This window comes from Mauremys reevesii, linkage group 7 (genome assembly GCF_016161935.1).
Source record: "Mauremys reevesii isolate NIE-2019 linkage group 7, ASM1616193v1, whole genome shotgun sequence".
Classification (NCBI taxonomy): Eukaryota; Metazoa; Chordata; order Testudines; family Geoemydidae; genus Mauremys; species Mauremys reevesii.
The window spans coordinates 22604994-22623533 of NC_052629.1; the positions used below are offsets into that span (position 1 = coordinate 22604994).

Genomic DNA, 18540 nt, shown 5'->3' on the forward strand with positions numbered 1-18540 from the left:
ACGCATTTGAAATTTTCAGAAAATTAAGGCACATTGTACAAGCTCTGCTGTGCATGTACAAATGGTAATATTCCTTGGGTATAACGTTAGCCATAGCTGGATGGAATTTCACAGGCAAAGCAGAAGATATCACTGTGACTCTAGGACCTGCCAAATTACAAGTTCCTGGCCCAAACTTTGGAGGCACTAGAGCTGTTCAGAAAATTATCAGATTTTTTTAAATTAGCAAAATACACCTATTTTACACTAACTTCATTCTCAGAAATATCTAAACCACTTTTGCTGACATTTTAAAAAATAGTGCAGCATATATAAAGAAAGAAAGAGTGCATATTTATGTGACATGGAGGAAGTGTTCCCATTCACTCTGTTGCAGGGCTATGTAGTGATGGAAAAAGAGGCCTTTTTGAGAACAGCTGAATTCTCTTTTTATTAAAGGTGTCTTTAGTGAATTAGTGGCTGGAGACCAAAATAAAGCAAAGTACACAATAATATATGACTTGACAGACAGATAGCAAAATCAATATTACTTTCCCTTATGTCAGGTCAGCAAAGTCAGTCTCTGTCAGTTTTCACCGAAATCTTCTTTCACTGTTCTAACCTTAAGGCTATTTATTTATCTATTATTTATTTTACTAATTTCTACAATTTCTACAGCATCTATTGCTGAGGCAATATTTAAACCTCTGTGTGTCCCCAGAAATTTACAAAATTAAAGGTAAAATCTACATCTTTATATACACACATCCTTTACCTGTGTGTAGCCTATGGGCGCCCAGATTGTCCATCCATCTGATTGTTATTTCAAGGCAGAATGAAATGTTCCCTTTGAGATGTATGTTTGCACCAACCATGCACAGCCCTTTTAAAATGTTCAAATTAGTGCAGGCCAATAGCTCTGTGACTCATTTCCCTCCCCCTTTTTAAATAAAGATAGTGGGACTGTGAATTGGGACTCTTAGTATCTACTCCTGTCACTGACTCTGGGTGACCTTTGATATGTCACCCAATTGCTTTGTGCCTCCTGTAAAATGGGTATTATAATACTTACCTGCCTCACAGAGCTGTTGTGAGGCTCTGATTATTTATTATTTCTGCTTGATCCTTAGCTGCAACATAGTGTAGATGAGCACACTATTATTATTAATTTATGCTGGAGTTTCACATGTTAGGTGACTTGGCAAACTGTTGTTTTTTTCCCCCAACAAAAGGGGGAGGAGAAAATTAACTATCAGGTAAGAAAATCGATCCCATTCCAACTAGCACTTTGCACCCTCCATTGAAGAGAAATCTTTCCTCATCCCACCTCACTCTTATTACTGATGGAAAAAGTATTCTGGTAATGCTTATTCCCTGGCTCTGCATTACTTGCATATATTTCAGAGCAAAGATTAAGAATACTGAATTACCACTGGTAATAAACAGATTCCTGTTATTACTGATACTTTTATGTCTGACAGTGTTTATTACACTGAATAGTCAAATCACTGTTGCATACAGCTCAGAAACAAAATCAGAAGTGAAAAGTTATTATTTCTGCATGTCCTTGAACAAGTTTATGACGTTATTCTATCATTGTACAAAAAATATGATGAAACCAAGTAGCTGTGACTTTTGATATCCAAAAATAAATGACAAGGTTCAGACTGGAAATTTCCCATTTTATCTTGTCAGTTTATGACTGCAAATATTGTGATTAAGGCTTCATATCTTTGGAGCTCCGTAGCCCAGAGCAGGTGCAAAGCAACTGTGGCATACTTCATATTCCTCGGTGAAGATCGGTACAAGGCAAAGGCACAGGGCTTTTTTAAAATTACTTAAAGAATGCCAGAAATATCCAGCTTTTCACCATATATTACTATTGCGGTGTCCATGTCAATACACAGATAGCAAAAAAAAAAAAAACCTCTTGTGCTAGAAAGCAGCATCATGTAAATTTCAACACAATTCAAATATTTGTAATAGTCTAGGAGTATAATCTTTGTTGAAGCCTGTTTGGTTGTTCAAGAGTCTGTATAAAAAAGAACTCCAGACAGGTAATTTAATTATACCATTTGTGTCCTGGCTACCTGAGAGAGAATTTCTCCCCTTGTACGACACAGTGACAGCTTTGATCACTGGGGCTCATGAGCGAACAGCACCCTAAACTTAAAGGCTGGGGGCTTAAACCAAAAAGTTTGAAGTAGTAAAAAAAAAAAAATTTAGAGAAAAAGCATAAAACATAATAGGTTGTAATTTAATCAAGGGTGTCAACAGTTTTCTGTTGTGTGTAGGTCAGGGGTTGATCCAAGTCCCACTGATTTCTGTGGTAGTTACAGACCCTCTTTTGTTCCCATTATTCCCATCAGTGAGAGGTTTTGCCATTGATTTTAGTAGGAGCAGGTTTAGGCACCATATGTATGTTTGAGCAAACTGTCTCCGACACACAGGGAAAATTACAAGATGTGAGAGGTGCTCTTTAAATGGGCCACAACTTCATTAACTTAACTCATTAGGGAACTATCGAGCAATAACTCGTACAGTGCAGGTCATCACTGCTTCCTCACTTGTCCAAACCTGGTCCCAGCCCATTGCTGGGATCCCACCACCCGCTCCTTGCATAAGGGTTAAGTTCCTGGCAAAGGAGGGTGTCTCCTCTACCAGCTCTCGTTTATTTACTGTGGAATGAGTATCTGCACTGAATACCTATCACCTGTCAAGTTGTGACAGCTTGTATTGAACCTCCTGACCTGCTCAGCTATTTCCTGGAGCTGTTGTGGGGGAGGCAAAGAAAATCACTGTTCTCAGGCCAGTCTAGCAGGGAGGAAAAAATTCCTTCTCTGTCCCAAAAAAGGCAACTAGGGCAATACCCACAGGAGACCCCCCCCCCAAAAAAATGGGTTCAACTCTGAATCCCTTGGTGGCAGAGTGCCCCGACCTTTTGTCTGCAGGGGGCAATGGCTTATCTGAGTCCCTCTGGCCAGCCCTAGCAATCTGAAGGAACCCTTAAAGGAGCCACACCACCTTCCCACATAACCAGAGAAAGCCACACTGCCTTTGAGGTTGCAGAGGTTGCATTCTATAGTGTAGTTGCTGCTTTGAAAGAACTTAAATGGGGTTTTTTTTAGTGTTGGCAAATATGTTCCTTTGGCTTAAGTGACAGAGGCCTTACAGTCTGCTGAATCTGCATGCCCAAGGCTCTAACTCTGGCTCTGCAGCTATATGTTTGTCTTCTTATGGCCTTTACATTATTAATGTTGGAATCAATTTATAAGGCTCATTTTGAACCCCTCGTCATTTTTTAAAAGTGTCAAGCATTCAGAATATTTTTAGGACTCAGTTTTACTGACAAGCAGACTGTTTGTCTTCTGAACATTTTTGAATAAATTAAATGCTTTTTGAGATATAAAGGGTTTTTTAATGTCCCCTTTTTCAAATTTTTGCAAAGTATCTAATGTTTCCTTGTGCCTCTTGACCTGGTGAATGAAATCACATTACAACTTAACAATTGAAATATATTATTATTACTACTCACTATCCAGTAGTGCCCAAAGGTTGCAATCACAGAGGGGTCCCATAATGCTATAGAAATGAACAGGAAGACATCTGTCTCTAAGGTCTAGGAAGAGAGGTGACACACCAAGGGTTGGAAGAAAGTGATACAATAAAGCATATTTGAAACGTAGGAAGACTTGGACATTGGTTCACATGTGATGCAGTTTTGAGGGTCAAGAATAATGAAATGTTAAAGATATTCTAATTATTTGAAAACTAGACCTTGATCCCACTCTCAATAAAGCTGATGGAGGAAAAAAATAATGAAAATATTTTTAATGTTGACATCTGAACTAAACAGGGCTACTTTTCAAACTTGAAACTCCCTAGGATATAGCAAAATTACTGCTATTTCTGCATTCCCCATCAGTGTGCTAGTCACATATAGGTCCAGCAGTTCACCCCAATACTTGATGTCAAGAAAGGTATCTTGACAGAGATGTTAATTTTGCTGGAGGGAAAGTCAAGGTCAAAAATGGACCTGAACTTTGAGTCTAACACAAATAGAAGTAATTATATTTACCATTTTCTGAATTAGTCATACATGCTCAGATCTGACCCCAAGTGAGGTATGAAATTATTAAAATATTATTCAATGATATTGTGACCCAAATTAAAATGTAGTGTAAGCCGTGGAGATGAGGAAAAACACATAACTATCTAATATCTTCCATGTCTTATTTTTGGTACAATTAATTTATTATCTATCATAAGGCACTACGCTGAAAGCACTCTAAAAGAGGCAGTGCATACTACAGCAAAGCAGAGGCCAAAATAAAGCACAAATTTACATGCTGTTTAACAACAAATGTTGTTTCACTATAGTTTTAAAGCAGCTGCACATTATATTACCTTGCCAAAGACAAGAGTCTTAAATTTTCTTCCAAACTGGTCACATTTTGAATCTGTATATGGGAGCTCTCACGCTTCAGAAAAAAACACCTGTGAATTCATTGTTCACTTGTTTATCTCGGGATATGCTTTGTATGTGACAGACAGCTGGAGTAGATGCTGTTGGGTCCCAGAATAAGATTGTTTCCTTGTATATTTTGTCTGTAACATTTTATATCGTGGCACAACAGTGCATTGGATCATGTTGTCATGGCAAATACACATGTGTATTTCTATACATGTCTGACATACTGAAATACATCATATAGTATATAATTTTAGTTATGGGTAGAAGGGTGTCAGTAAGAGGCTTAAACCTGCTTCCATTTGAACAGTTTGCTCACATCTTACTGGACAAGCCAAAATATCTATTTTTCCTTGTGTAATGTAGATTTGGGGTAATGATGAGGATTAGTTAACATTTTCATTTGCTGTATCCTGATTTTTTGTGGTCCTCTTCAACTCCCCTGTATTTAAGAATCTAGTTTGTCTCTTAAATCTCAGGTGGGTACAGTAGCTCTGATTCGTGAGGCAATATGCTTAGCATGCAAAACAGGAGCATGCTGACTCCACTGTTCTTACAGATTATTGTACTTGTTTTTCCATGCAGCATAGAGTGTAAATTCTGGTGGGAGCCACCTACATACTCTGCAGATGAGGTGAAGAGCTAAACGGGCTTCAAATAGCAGATGAAATTATACAAAATTATACAAATAATTTTAATATTTTTGCTAATCACTCTTACTCCCCTTTCCCCCCATGTTCTTCTCTTTTATTTCACTTGCTGAAAACCTCCCCTGTCCTCATTGATTTAAAAACTCTGTTGATTATTGCCTGTGAGAGAGGATTAGTGTGAATATAATACACTCTAAATAACAAAAGGACTGAATACTTAACAGCAGCAATTTCCCTAGATTTTGCTGATACCTGTATAGGACCTGAACGTATGAGGTGTGGAGCAAGTCCTGAGTGTGCCCACAGCTCCCATAAATGTCAGCACTTTGTATGAGATGCTCAGCACTTTGTATGAGGAGCTCAGCATCTCATAGGATTGGACTCAAAGCTGCATAGTCAAGATATGTAGCTGTTGGTCACTCAGTTGAGATGTTGTGTGACTTTCTGTTTGGGCAGAAACAATATATTCTGTTACAGAAAAGGAAGAGTAATCAAAAATTTTAAATGCATTATTTTTTAAATTTGCTATTTTTCACATCTAGCCCTCAAAAGATAGTAGTTATTCTTTGCTATGTATCTTTAAGCTTGGAGCAATGAAAAACTCATTGTGACAGATAGAGAACTTCATGACATTGATGTTGCGTCTGACAAATAACTTTGTCACTATCATTTGTTCTCTGAAATATTGGCTCTGACACTTTTCAGGCATGATACAAGAAAACTATCACCTGAGAGGCTGAAGGTAATAGCATTGAAAAAAAAAAGAACAGAATAGAAAACTTCACAACTTTTACTTGCATTCTCCTCAAAAACATTCAGCATTGGCAGGGTCAGTGTTGTCAAACACTAACCGATCTCATGCAAACATGCTAATAAGATTTTAGCTATATCATAGAATCATCTACTCTAACCCGCTGCCAAGATGCAGGATTTGTTGTGTCTTCACCATCCAAGACAGATGGCTATCCAGCCTCTTTTTGAAAACCTCCAATGAAAGAGCTTGCATGACTTCCCTAGGCAGTGTCTTCTATTGTCCTACTGTTCTTACAGTTAGAAAGTTTTCCTGAGGTATAATCTAAATCTGCTATGCTATAATTTTGAACCCATTGCCTCTTGTCCTGCCCTCTGTGGAAAGAGAACATTTTTTCGATCTTTTTTATAGCCGTCTTTCAAGTATTTGAAGACTGTTAACATGTTCCCCCACCCTTAATCTCCTCTTTTCCAAACTAAACATACCCAGTTCCTTCAGCCTTTGCTCATATGGCTTTCATTCCGTCTTTGTCGCCCGCCTCTGAATCCTTTCCAGTTTCTCTACATCCTTTCTAAACAGTGGTGACCAAAATTGAACACAGTACTCCAGCTGAGGCCTAACCAGTGCCAAATACAAAGGTCCTATCACCTCTTATGACTTTCTATGTCTCTGCTAATGCAACCCAAAATTGCATTTCCTTTTTTTGCGACCACGCATTGCATTGACTCATGTTGAGGCTGTGATCCACCACAACTCCCAGATCTTTCTCAGCAGTGCTGCTTTCGAGCCAATTATCTCCCATTCTGTATTTGTGCATTTGGTGTGTCTTCCCTAAGGATACATCTATACTACCCACCAGAACGGTGGGTAGTGTTCAATGTATTGGGGATCAATTTATCGCGTCTCATCTGGACACGATAAATCGATCCGCTAATCGATGCCCGTACTCCACCTCGGCAGAAGGAGTAAGCGGCGTCAACGGGGGAGCCGCGCTAGGCGACTCACCGCCGTGAGGATGGCCAGGTAAGTCTAAGATACTTCGACTTCAGCTACGTGAATAGCGTAGCTGAAGTTGCGTATCTTAGTTCGACCCCGCCTGCTAGTGTAGCCCAGGCCTAAGTGTAGCTCCTTACATTTGTCTTTGTTGAATTTCATTTTGTTGTCTATAGCCAGTTCTCCAATTTATCAAGATCACTTTAAATTTTGGCTCTGTCCTCCAAAGTGTTTGCAACCCCCCAGAGCTTTGTGTCATGTGCAAATCTGCTCTCTATTCCTACATCCAGGTCATTAATAAAGATGTCAAATAATACCAGCCCCAGAACAGATCTCTGTGGGAACCCTACTTGAAACCTCCTTCCAATCTGACATCCTTCCATTAATAGTTACTCTTTGTTGGTGTTTGTTTAACCAATTATGTATTCAGTTAATAGTAGTTCTACTTAGCCTGCATTTCTCCAGCTTGCTTATGAGAATGTCATGTGGGACTGTCTCAAAAGCCTTGCTAAAGTCCAGGTATATTATGTCCACTACATTCTCCCTATTCACCAAACCCGTTATCTTGTCAAAGTAGTAAATCAAGCTGGTTTGGCATGATTTGTTTTTAAGCAAATCCATGCTGGCTGCTAGTGATCATCCCTTCATCCTCCAGGTATATCTAAAGTTCTGCCATTGCTGCTTTCAATTAAAATTCTCAATCAAGAAAGCAAGTAAAGCAACGTATTTGTTGAAAAAAATAAAATGATTATAATGTTGCTATCTTGTTACTAAGGATTTTCTTCCTGATCACCTCATGTATTAAATGATCTTATGTTAATGTTAATTGCAATCTCAACTAAAATTGGTAATGAATATGAATACTATCTCAGTGATTACTACAGTAATCTTATGAGGACAAGCATGTTAATAAATACACTGTATTACATACTGCTCCGTGGTTGTATGTGTGTGAAATTTCAGATTAGGTGAATTCATAATATACCGTGCATTTTTCTTGCATATAGATATTACATTTAATTTAAAAATCAATAGGATATACTAATGTTTTTTAGTGTTCCATGCATTATACAGTATTATAATACACTGGATCTTATTAGCAACTTCCATACAGGGATCTCACAGCACTTTACAAATATTAAGAGATTAAGTGTCACAACACTCCTCTAAATTAGGTAATCATTATTTACCCCAATTCACAGCTGTGGAAACTAAGGCCTAGAGAGGTTATGTGATTTTTTTTCAGAGTCACACCAGGAAATCTATTGCTGAGATTGGAATACAATCATATTTCTAAGACTTCTATATATTCGCCCACCCAGCACCCCCAAATCTGTCTTGCATTTCATTTACTGTGCACGATATCCATTCTTACTTCCTTAATATTATAGAATAGATAATTCATTGAATAGATAATCTCTATTGTTAGCCAATGCTGCTTACAGTAACTAGATGTTTTTAGTTCAATGGTCTAATTTTTCTAAGTATTCAAGTTATTGTTAAGAATTGACTTACTTTCTGAATCTGTGAGGGGGAAGAATTTGGGGAGGCACAGTTTCCATTTGGGAAGAAAAATGTAAAATAAAATTAGCCAGTCAAACCAACTCTGGAAGAAAGAAGACATAATCTAGATCTGGCTTAGATGTAGTTTCATATCTTGAGGCTGTAAGTATGCAGTCATAATGACATTTTGATAGAGTGTTACATTTTGTAACACTGGGACACGTACGGAATTTTAAATAATTTAAAATAGGCTTCCCCCCCCCTCTTCCATTCTATTTGCATGATGTGTAACTCAAGTACTTAATATGTAATATGGATGTGTGTGAATTTGTTTGATTTATGGAAGTATAGCAAGCTCTGGTTTGGTTCTCTCTTGAACAGTTCTTTAATAGTTTTACTGTTAGCCTTAAGAACAGAGTTCACGTCTCTTTCTGAGGGTTAGTTACTTACATTAGGACATAAACTGCACTTCAGAAATTGAGGCCAAAATCAAGAAATGCATTCTTATGCTCAGGATATTCAAAGCTTATTCTCTGCGGCATTTTTTAAGGTAATCTTGTAGCACTGTTGGTGGCTTTTCATTAATTCTGAAGTACATTTTCCCCCCCAAAGGTCAACATAAAATCAAATTCATCCCAGAAATGGTTGGGCCTATGTTGGAAATGACACTGATTCCTGAAACTGAGCTTCGGAAAGCTACGATCCCAATATTCTTTGACATGATGCAGTGCGAGTTTCATTCTACCAGAAGCTTCCAAATGGTAAGCATTGTTTAGCTACAAATACTTTAGTGATCCAAGGACCTTTTGATGCCCACTGGTAAAAGGCACAGAGATGCATAGCGTTACAGTGATCCTCAGGGTTCACCAAAAGAGGTCATGTAAGATCTCTAAGAAAGCATGTGTCACACTGATCATTATGGCCATTAAGAAATATATGTGGAGATAATGTGTAAGGAGTTATGTGTGTATACTGAAAACTATGTTCTTAAGTCCTTGTAGATAAACACAGGTTGCTCAGAGGTAGCATGCAGTGAGAAAGACTTCTCCAGACAGGAGGTGGGAGACACTTATCCCCCTGGTTGATGAATGTGTATTGTGTATCTTACAATGGAAGTCTATTGTCATATTGAGACAAAGCTAATGAATATACTGCAGGAAAACACAAAAACAATAGGGATTATCCTATCTGAGTAAAGACAATGAATTTTAAAGGAATAATTAAGGGTATGGAGGTACACTTGGCATCCTTCATTTTGGAAGACAAGCTACTAGTGGACTTGATTTTATGAAAGGAGGATCTCAGCCATCTTGGTTGAAAACTCTAGGAAAAGGACTTTGGGGTGTGCTAATCTGTAGGAGACAGGATAATGTCTTGTGAGTTAAGTTTAGGCTCTAAAAAGTTTCTTATAATTTTGTTTTTCATGTAACCATTTGTTTCCAGTATTCATTCTTGCTATTATTTGAATGTCTGTTCTTTGATAATAAATGTATTCCTGTTTTCATTATAAATATATCTTGAGTATTGAATGTTAATCAGTGTGATGATCTTGAGCTGAATCTAGTCATCTGGTGAGTACTAATCCATTGGGAGCAGAGAATATGAGAGTTTTGTGAGTGTTCAGTTGATAAGGGGCTGGGCGCTTCAGAGGGACACTTGGGGTCAGGAAGGAATTTGCCCCCAGGTCAGATTGGCAGAGACCCTGGGGGTTTTCGCTTTCCTCTGCAGCATGCAGCACAGGTCACACAGGTTTAACCTAGTGTAAATGGTGGATTCTCTGTAACTTGAAGTCTTTAATTCATGATTTGAGGACTTCAGTAACTCAGCCAGAGGTGAGGGAGTCTGTTACAAGAGTGGGTGGGTGAGGTTCCGTGACCTGCAATGAGTTGGTCAGATTAGAAAGATGATCAAGATGGTTCCTTCTGACCTTAGAGTCTATGAGGACTCAGGAGTTGGTGTGTGCCTATCACTAACCTGTACAGAGATAGCAAGGACTGGAAGGTGGTGCTTGTGTTGCCAAAAGCTGATGGAGTCAGGGAGCTGATTCACAGCAGGCACAGACAAGACTTTCTCCACTAAGGGCAGGTGGTTGTGACTCTGGATACCCTGGGGAAGCATCACAATGTGTAAGCACAATTGTAACCTGGTTACAAATACTAAATTTTGTTTTTACATCTCTTTGGTACAATTACAGATAAGTTCATTTTCTATAACTTTTAAGTGGCTGTAATATGTTCAGCATAAATGGTTTTAACTCTTTTTTGTTGAAACTTGTTTTTCACAAAGCAAGTGAAACCTTTCTTTATGCTACAAAGGCAGATGTTTTAATTCTGCACTGTCACTCAAAAAAAAGAGGCTGCATACTGAGCTAAATTAGATTAAGAAATTTTGAACATAGTACAAAGGAAAATAGGAAGCCAAAATTAACTGTGTAGTGTATTGTTTTAGTCTCTCTCATAATTATGATGGTCTTTACCTTGATTTTGACGTCAAAATAATGTCTCATATACTGTATATGAGTACTGTAAATAGCATTTTGAAATGTTATCCTCTGGAGCAGAGGTGGAAATCTTCCTGCAACCATGTGAAATCTTGGCCTGCCATCTTCAGTGTTTGAAAGATTAGTGCAGTGATAGCAAAAAATATCTTGACAGCACTCTCTTTGTACCTTCAATCTGTTCTTTGAAACCATATTTTAAATAGGAAATATGTGAGTGTGCATTACAGGCAAGTATCTTTGAGACCAAAGTATTGTTTATATGTGTGAAAACGTGAAGATTAGCAGTACTTTTAATATTGAGCAAAAGAACTTAGATTCCTGTGGCCTGGATACTTAGCTGGTGTAAATCAGCACAGCTTCATGGAAGTCAGTGGCGGTATGCCAATTTATGTCAGCTGGGGATCTATCCCTATGAATTTTACAATGTGTTCTGAATTGAAATGGGCAACATTTTTTGACCAAAACTTTTTTGGGTAAAAAATGCAGCTGTGGCGACGACACTGAAACATTTCATGAATTTGTGTTGATTTTGCTAAATTCTTTCAATTGGGAGGAAAAAACTAAAAGAAAAAAACAAAAAAAATTCATTTTTAAAATTAAATATTCTGATTTTTTACTTGAAAAAACTTTTGTTTTGAAATTTCCTTTTTTTTATTTTGAAAACATTTTATTTGACCTGATGCTATTTTTTTTCAACTTCCTGATTCACAAAAAAAAAAAAATTAGAATAAATTTTTGGTTTGACCTGACTTATGAGAATTTCCAGCAAACCATAAATCCTTTTTTTGCCCAACTCTATTCTGAAGCTCTAAGTTTGTTTTTAACCATTGTTCATTTAAATTGAGGTTTGTGTTTCTTGTCTGGCTATACCGAAAGAAGGACAGGAGACATTTGACATGGGTTTAATCAGGCCGCAACTTTATTATTAGATGTCTGGGACCACCCGGCAGATAAAAGTGAACAGTGCAGGTAACCCCATGTTTATTCTGTAATTCCCTGGAGGGCTTTTACCAATGCCCCCTCTTTTTCATCCTGTTTCAGACTGCTCTGTGTAAAAGGGAGGCTTCAGGCCCAGGGCTGCCCCTTTTAAGCCCTGCATTCCTAGGGATGAGTCAGCAACCACACTGACCCCTTTTGCAACAGTTTTCATCTTTGCCCCTCCATAAAGCACTGTTCCCTTCACTCAGCCAGCCAGCCAAATATGCCCCCCGCCTCCTGCTTAAAGGTGCAGGGTGGTCATTGGATGGGAACTAATCTAATTCTGTGCAGGACTTATTTTTCATAAGTTAATATTCATAACGAGCTTCTAACATATCTGTAGCCAAAATAAATGAATGTCTACAAGGAATGAGTTAAACATATAAAACATGACTAGCTGTATTAATTTTCAGTTGCATTGCAATAAAAGAGGAACTTTTGATTCAATTCAATTTCAATAATCAGTTTTTATATTTATCTCTGTTATTATTGCAGTAATAAGTAACGTACGGTGTAGTATGTTAATGTTGTGTGTAACTTTGCCATAATAAAAAGTAACTAAATAAAAACCTGAAGTGCTCAATGAGATACCATTTACACATTCTCATGTCAGATGCTTACTTTTGTTACTTGTTGTTTTTTTATTTGTGTAACTATATGGATCATGAACTATATAAGGATGACATTATAGTTTAATTTATGGCCCTATATTTCTTTGCATAGAATAGTCTGGTGATTTTAATAGATGAACAACTTAAATATTTAGTGTAAACTTCCTTCCCTTTTTGAGAAGAATTATGCCTCATGCTTAAACCACAGATGTTTTGGATTTTAGATAGAAATATTCCATATATTTATATCCTTGTGTCACAACAGCTTGCTTCATTATGAATACAACATTATCATAACATATAATGCATATTTATATCTAACAGAAAATTTGTCCATCCATAGTTTCACATATAAGTACTAGAGTGCTAGAGAGCTATACTTTGCAAGGCACATCACTGTGTTCGCATCTCTGTACTGGTGTTAAACTCCAGCATTTAAGCAAGACCTTAGACTATATTTGGCATAGAATGTGACATAGCCACACTGTTTAATCAGTGAGTATGAGTTTTAAAATACCCCTGTCTAACTTCAACTTTCATACATGTATGCCATCTTATACCTCATCAAAAAGATTCTTTCATGTTCAACATCCAACTCAGTGGGTCAGTCCTCTAATTAGATTGCACCCCAAAGGGGCTAAAAGGCAATTGCATATGGCCAGTAGAGAATTCCCTTGAGGTAGAGGAAGTTCTCACTGGTACAGCTACACAGCAGCCAGACCCTTTGCCTCTTTTCCTCTCCACCAAGCTGCCTGGGTGTTGCAGAGCCCTGCACTGCCTTGGCGCTATTCCACTAGTGCAGAGTGCATTCAGGGCCTTAAGCCAGTATTGGGGCTGACTCTGGCCTGGAGAAGAAGGCAGCCAGCTCCAGCTCCCTGATGCTTTCTTAAGCTGAGCAGACTGAGGTTTTCCTGTCTTGTTATGCAGACCATTGCTGGTTTGCTGTTTACTGTTTATGGTGAGTGGCCTGCTCCCAATAACAAAAATAGATTTATGCGTTGTGAGAAAGGTAGTCATACTTTTTTCAAGAAATATTACCAGTACCTAGGTAGGCTTTCTGTGTGTGTGTGTGTGTGTGTGTGTGTGTGTGCGCGCTGCATTATATTATGTACATGCAACTGCCAGTTATTGTTCTGCTTTGCTTGCAAAGAGAATTTAGAATTGAATGGTTGGCTGCTGTTTAACTAATCTGCCAGAAATCCAATTATCTAACCTTATTAGTCACATCAGCAAGGGTTTAAATTGGCTCCACTTCCCCAGCAAATGTGTAAACCTATAATGTGTGGGAAGAATATAGATTTTTCACAGAATTTTAATACTAGAACATGTGGCCTATATTATTAACAGGCAACTCTCACCAAATCTACTTTTATTTCAGTATCTATTGTTCTTATCTGGTGAAAACAGTCTTAGACAGCAGGACTGTATTTACTCTTACTGTACTTGCAGCCTTGAGAAAGAACAGAAGATCGGTAAAATTGTGCTCTGTCTTTAATGAACTCTATGTTTGTTCCCAAATCATGGTATGTGGAGATCTGGGCATACAAGTAATGCTGCCCACCTCCCCTCTCTCATCTTTTGTGTGCAGCTCCAGCTAGGACACACGACAAAACAAGGAACATGGAATTGCCACTAAGGTCCACTAAGGCTTCCCCATAGAAGAAGCTGCCTCCTTTTCTCTTCTGCTTCCTTCCCTTCCTCCCTTGCGTCAGTGCACTCCACACTTCAAAGACCAGAGGGAATGTCAGAGCCAGAGAAAGATAGCGAGGAGAATCACTTTGACTATCAGAGTCCCAATCCCAGTCAGGTAGTGGTGATAGGTCATGTGTAGCGCAGGAGGGAAGGTGGTCCATGAGATGACCATATTACTAAAGGTGGCCCATACCATGAAAAGTTTAGGCACTACTGGTCTACAACCTTCACTGCACCACCTGATTCCTTTTGGTTTCACCTTTCTTGGACCCTTCCCATTAATTTTCTTGCCTCTCTTTGCACACACAAAGCTTTAGCTCTCATTCCCTGGACCCATCCCATTGCTTTCCCCTCTGACCTCACTTCTGCTTGTCTCCTTGATCTACCTTCTCTAACTCCAGCCTTATCTCTCCAAAGTAGAGAATGAGAATCATATTCAGAATGGGGGATGCGAGGTGGGAGAAGGAACACTGGAGAATACATTCTGAAGATCAGTGAGGGTTTCCATCAGCAGAGGAGTGAGGTGGGCTGGCACAATGTGCAAGAGAGGACTCACATCCAGACCTGCTGCTAGAAATCCTCTCTGAAATTGCATGTAAACATCCCAATGTGACCTGCAAACAACTGAGAAAAGAGACCATTAGAATTGTTTCACTGGGGAGCCAGCTAGTTCCTAAGGGTTAAAATAGTGTAATTAATGTTGGATGAACTGGTCTGGATTAAAATAAAAACAGACTTATAGCTTTATTCAAAACATGAACCGAACAAAAGAGAGAACTTTTTGAGGCTCTAGTTCAGTTTTTTGTTTTTTGTTTTATATGTCTTTGCACCTTTCTTTGCTTTCTGGTGTGGGTCAGAACAGAAACAAACATAATATATTGATGTGTGTGGACTTTCCATCTAGGTTTACACCAAAGAGAATTCTGTAGGAAAAGCTTAATCATGTGAGATTTCCAAACCAGACCTCAGCAAGTAGAATCCTTGGGTACTTAGTTGAACCAGTATTCTGAACCTTTGGTGGTTCACCCGTTGCTAATGAGGATTAATTTTCCAATTCCTGGGCTCACGTTAAAAGTTTGACATTAAAATAATAGTGTTATAGTAAAGCTATATTGTCTTATCATCTTTCCATTTTAAGATTATATAAATTATCCAATGTCTGGTGTACAAAATAAATATACGCACAAGGAGCCCACAGTTGCCAACTTTCACGTGATAAATCAGCACCCCGACTTTCACAATAAACCAAAAATCAATCTAATCCCATTTCAAAAAAAGGCCAAAACAAGCCAATTGCTAAGAACCCCAACACTCTATGTGACTAGATTCCCCCGGTGTGCAGTCTGGGACTGTGGTGGGCCCGCTGTGCACCCCTGACTCGCCCCCCGACCCATTACCCCTGCTTGCCAGGAGCTGATCAAAAAAAAGAAGCTACAAGCCAAACAAGCTACAAGCAAAAAACTATCCAACAAGCAACTCACAAGCCAGTTAAGCCAAAAACAAGCCCAATTTCTGTGTTTTTTTCACAGGTTTGGCATGTCTGAAGGAGACTTGCTAAATCAATAGGAATAAAATCCGATTTTACATTTATTAGTAAGCTATCTGAATTTCAATTTAACAGTCCGATCTTCCTAGCTAAAGAAACAAATTTGTATAAATGCAGCAGTAAATTTGTAGAGAACCTTTCATGAAGCCACATCTCAAGGCATTTTACAAAGTCATGAGCAAAATGTTAAACTTAGATTCACCTCTGGGCTCCACATCAATAAATCACAGGTGCATATAAGGAGCACCATTTCATTTAATTGACTTGGACAGTTTGATAATATTAAGAGGTTAAAGAGTGATTTGATAATCAATATAAGCTTCAGCAAGAAATTAGTGTAAAGTTTTCAAAATAAATATTGGAACAAGACTCTATAGTACAGGTAGGATCTTGGTAGCAGAATTTTATTCCATTCTGAGCACCTAAATAACTTTAGTCAGATCCAAAAAAAAATCCAGAGTATTACAGTGATGTCCCTGAGCATACCACAAAAGATTCAGTTTGGGTCCAAGTGAGAACAGAATATCACACAAAATGTAAATGTTCATCTAAAGTACAGGGCCAACCCTTTAGCCCCGAGTCATGTGAATAAAGGCAGTAGGAATGGAACCTGCAAAAAATCCACAAAAATGACCTGGAAATCTGAGTCAAACAGGCTTTTTAATTCCCAAGCTGGCCCCAAATACCACAAAATAGCCTTTTTTAGTAATATTTGGACACTGCTTCCTCTCTCCACTCGAGCCAGGAAGAACAGAGTCAGATCCAAATATTACCACCACCTCTTTTTTAAAAAAATCATTAACAGAACTTTTTGCAATTATTGTGTTGTTTTGGATGAAGGCCCAAATGAGGTTTTCATTTTATCACAACTACATATGGGCACTAGCTGCATAGTTTGGGTCAGGATCTCAGCATTCCCCAGGTTTAATGGGTGTTTGGATAAGACTCATCTTTAATCCATACTGGTTCAAATTACCCTTATTAAAATCCAAATTTGGAATTATAATAGTATAAAAGATCATTTTAACCTTGAACAGCCGTAATAGGTAGAATTAGCATATTCACCAAGAGAGAAAAGAATCATTAACAAAAAATAAAAGAAATTAGTCAAAAATAACTATTGCCTATTTTTTTTCAAAATGATTGCCATACTTCTTATGAAATAATATGGAAAGAAGGTTCTTTATCTGTAAAATAATACGCCACAGAATTTCTTAATTTTCCCTACAAAAATACCCCAAAGCGCTGAGCAACAGAAATAAGAAGGACCAGCATAGTATCCAGTAGCTGAGTGTCATTGGTGTAAGCATGAAAGTTCCAACAAGTTTGTTATGATATTAAAGCTAAGAGGTGCATATAAATACTGAAAAGTAATGGTCTAAGAAAAGAGCCCCTTGGAACACCACAGCACATCTGTCCCATATCCACAGAAATTGGAATATACATTGATATAATGTAGCTATAATCCAATGGCTAGTCAGACATCACATAAGAATGGCCATACTGGGTCAGACCAGTGGTTCATCTAGCCCAGTATCCTGTCTTCTGATGATGGCCAATGCCAGATGCTTCAAAGGGAATGAACAGAACAGGACAATTTCAAGTGACGTCACATCTGTGTATATGGAAGTTTTAATATACCCATCTTATAGATGAGCAAACAGAGGCACAACAAGTTTGTGACTTGTCCAAGAACTTACAATGCTGCAGTGACATGGGTGAGTACACTCCTCACAAACTCAGCCCTCTTTCCAAAAGACTCTAGGACTTTGTTCTGTAGCTTATCATAAGGGGTTTTCTAGGACTGAAGTATTAGTGGCATTTAACATTCTCTTCTGATTTCTTTGAAAGACAACTGATTGGCCCACACAGTGACATCAAGAAAAAGGGTAAGGTAGTAAAGGTCACTGAACACCAAAATCACCTTGTGGTAAGTGATTGGTCCTAGGTCCATCTGTGGAGATGGATGTTGTAGGGGTATAACGAAAGAAGGGTCTGAAGCCACTTGAAGTTTTCATTAAGGTTCATGCTAACCTTAGTACAAACTTAACTCTTGTTTGTTTCTTTATTTGAACTTATTTCCTAGTTTCACGTATCTGAGATTCTCATTTGGCAAATGTGAGTTCACAAAGTTAATGATATTTAAGGCAGTTTGATTGTACTAAAAAATACTAGCATCTGATCTTCATCCTTTGGCAGAAGGAAGCCATAAACCAGTGCTACCTGAGTAGTCTCTCCATACTGTTCTGAGGCCAAAAAACAAATTGATTCATGGTGTTAAAAAAGACCTATGATGCCACATATTGCGGGCATATCCTCCCTTCAGATGTCATGGTAGTCTTTCTCAAAAATGGCAGACTAAGCAGGGAAATAATTGGGTAGATAGTCTACATCAAGGGATGATTTCTTGACTCAGATCTAGCAACCATTTTAAAATGAAGCTGACATCTTGACTACCTCTGAGGAAGAGTTAACAGTAATCTCCAGTAGTGGTCCCAACACCACCCTGCTGGCTTTCACAAACGAGAGGAAGGATATGGCTCTAACTCATAGGTCCTAACAAGTACATTCCCTAAACTTCCAGATACAACCTCCATGAGTATCACCAACTGGAACTTAAACACTACAGACTCAGCACTTGTTCCCTTAAGAATCAGTTCCACCAGTCTAGACGCAGACTGCACAGTCTGAATCTGAGCAATTTTAATGCAAAATAATGTGAAAAATCTTCATTGCAAGGAACACTTGACTAACATCAGATACAGTCTCCCTGAATAGTTAGTATAGGCAATGCCAGGGCATCATCCTTAATCAACAAATTTATGGCAACAGTTTTATAAGCCTTGAATTTATCAACATGAACCCA

General features: G+C 38.2%; 1 protein-coding gene across 2 annotated transcripts in view; it reads left to right on the forward strand.

Annotated features, from left to right (window-relative positions):
* DOCK1 (dedicator of cytokinesis 1) overlaps nt 1-18540 on the forward strand; it is a 521945-nt gene that overhangs the window by 407205 nt on the left and 96200 nt on the right. For both annotated transcript variants that reach the window (XM_039480741.1, XM_039480742.1), the window contains exon 33: nt 8960-9108. In XM_039480741.1, coding sequence (XP_039336675.1) covers nt 8960-9108 — 149 coding nt within the window. The remainder of the gene's footprint in view (nt 1-8959; nt 9109-18540) is intronic.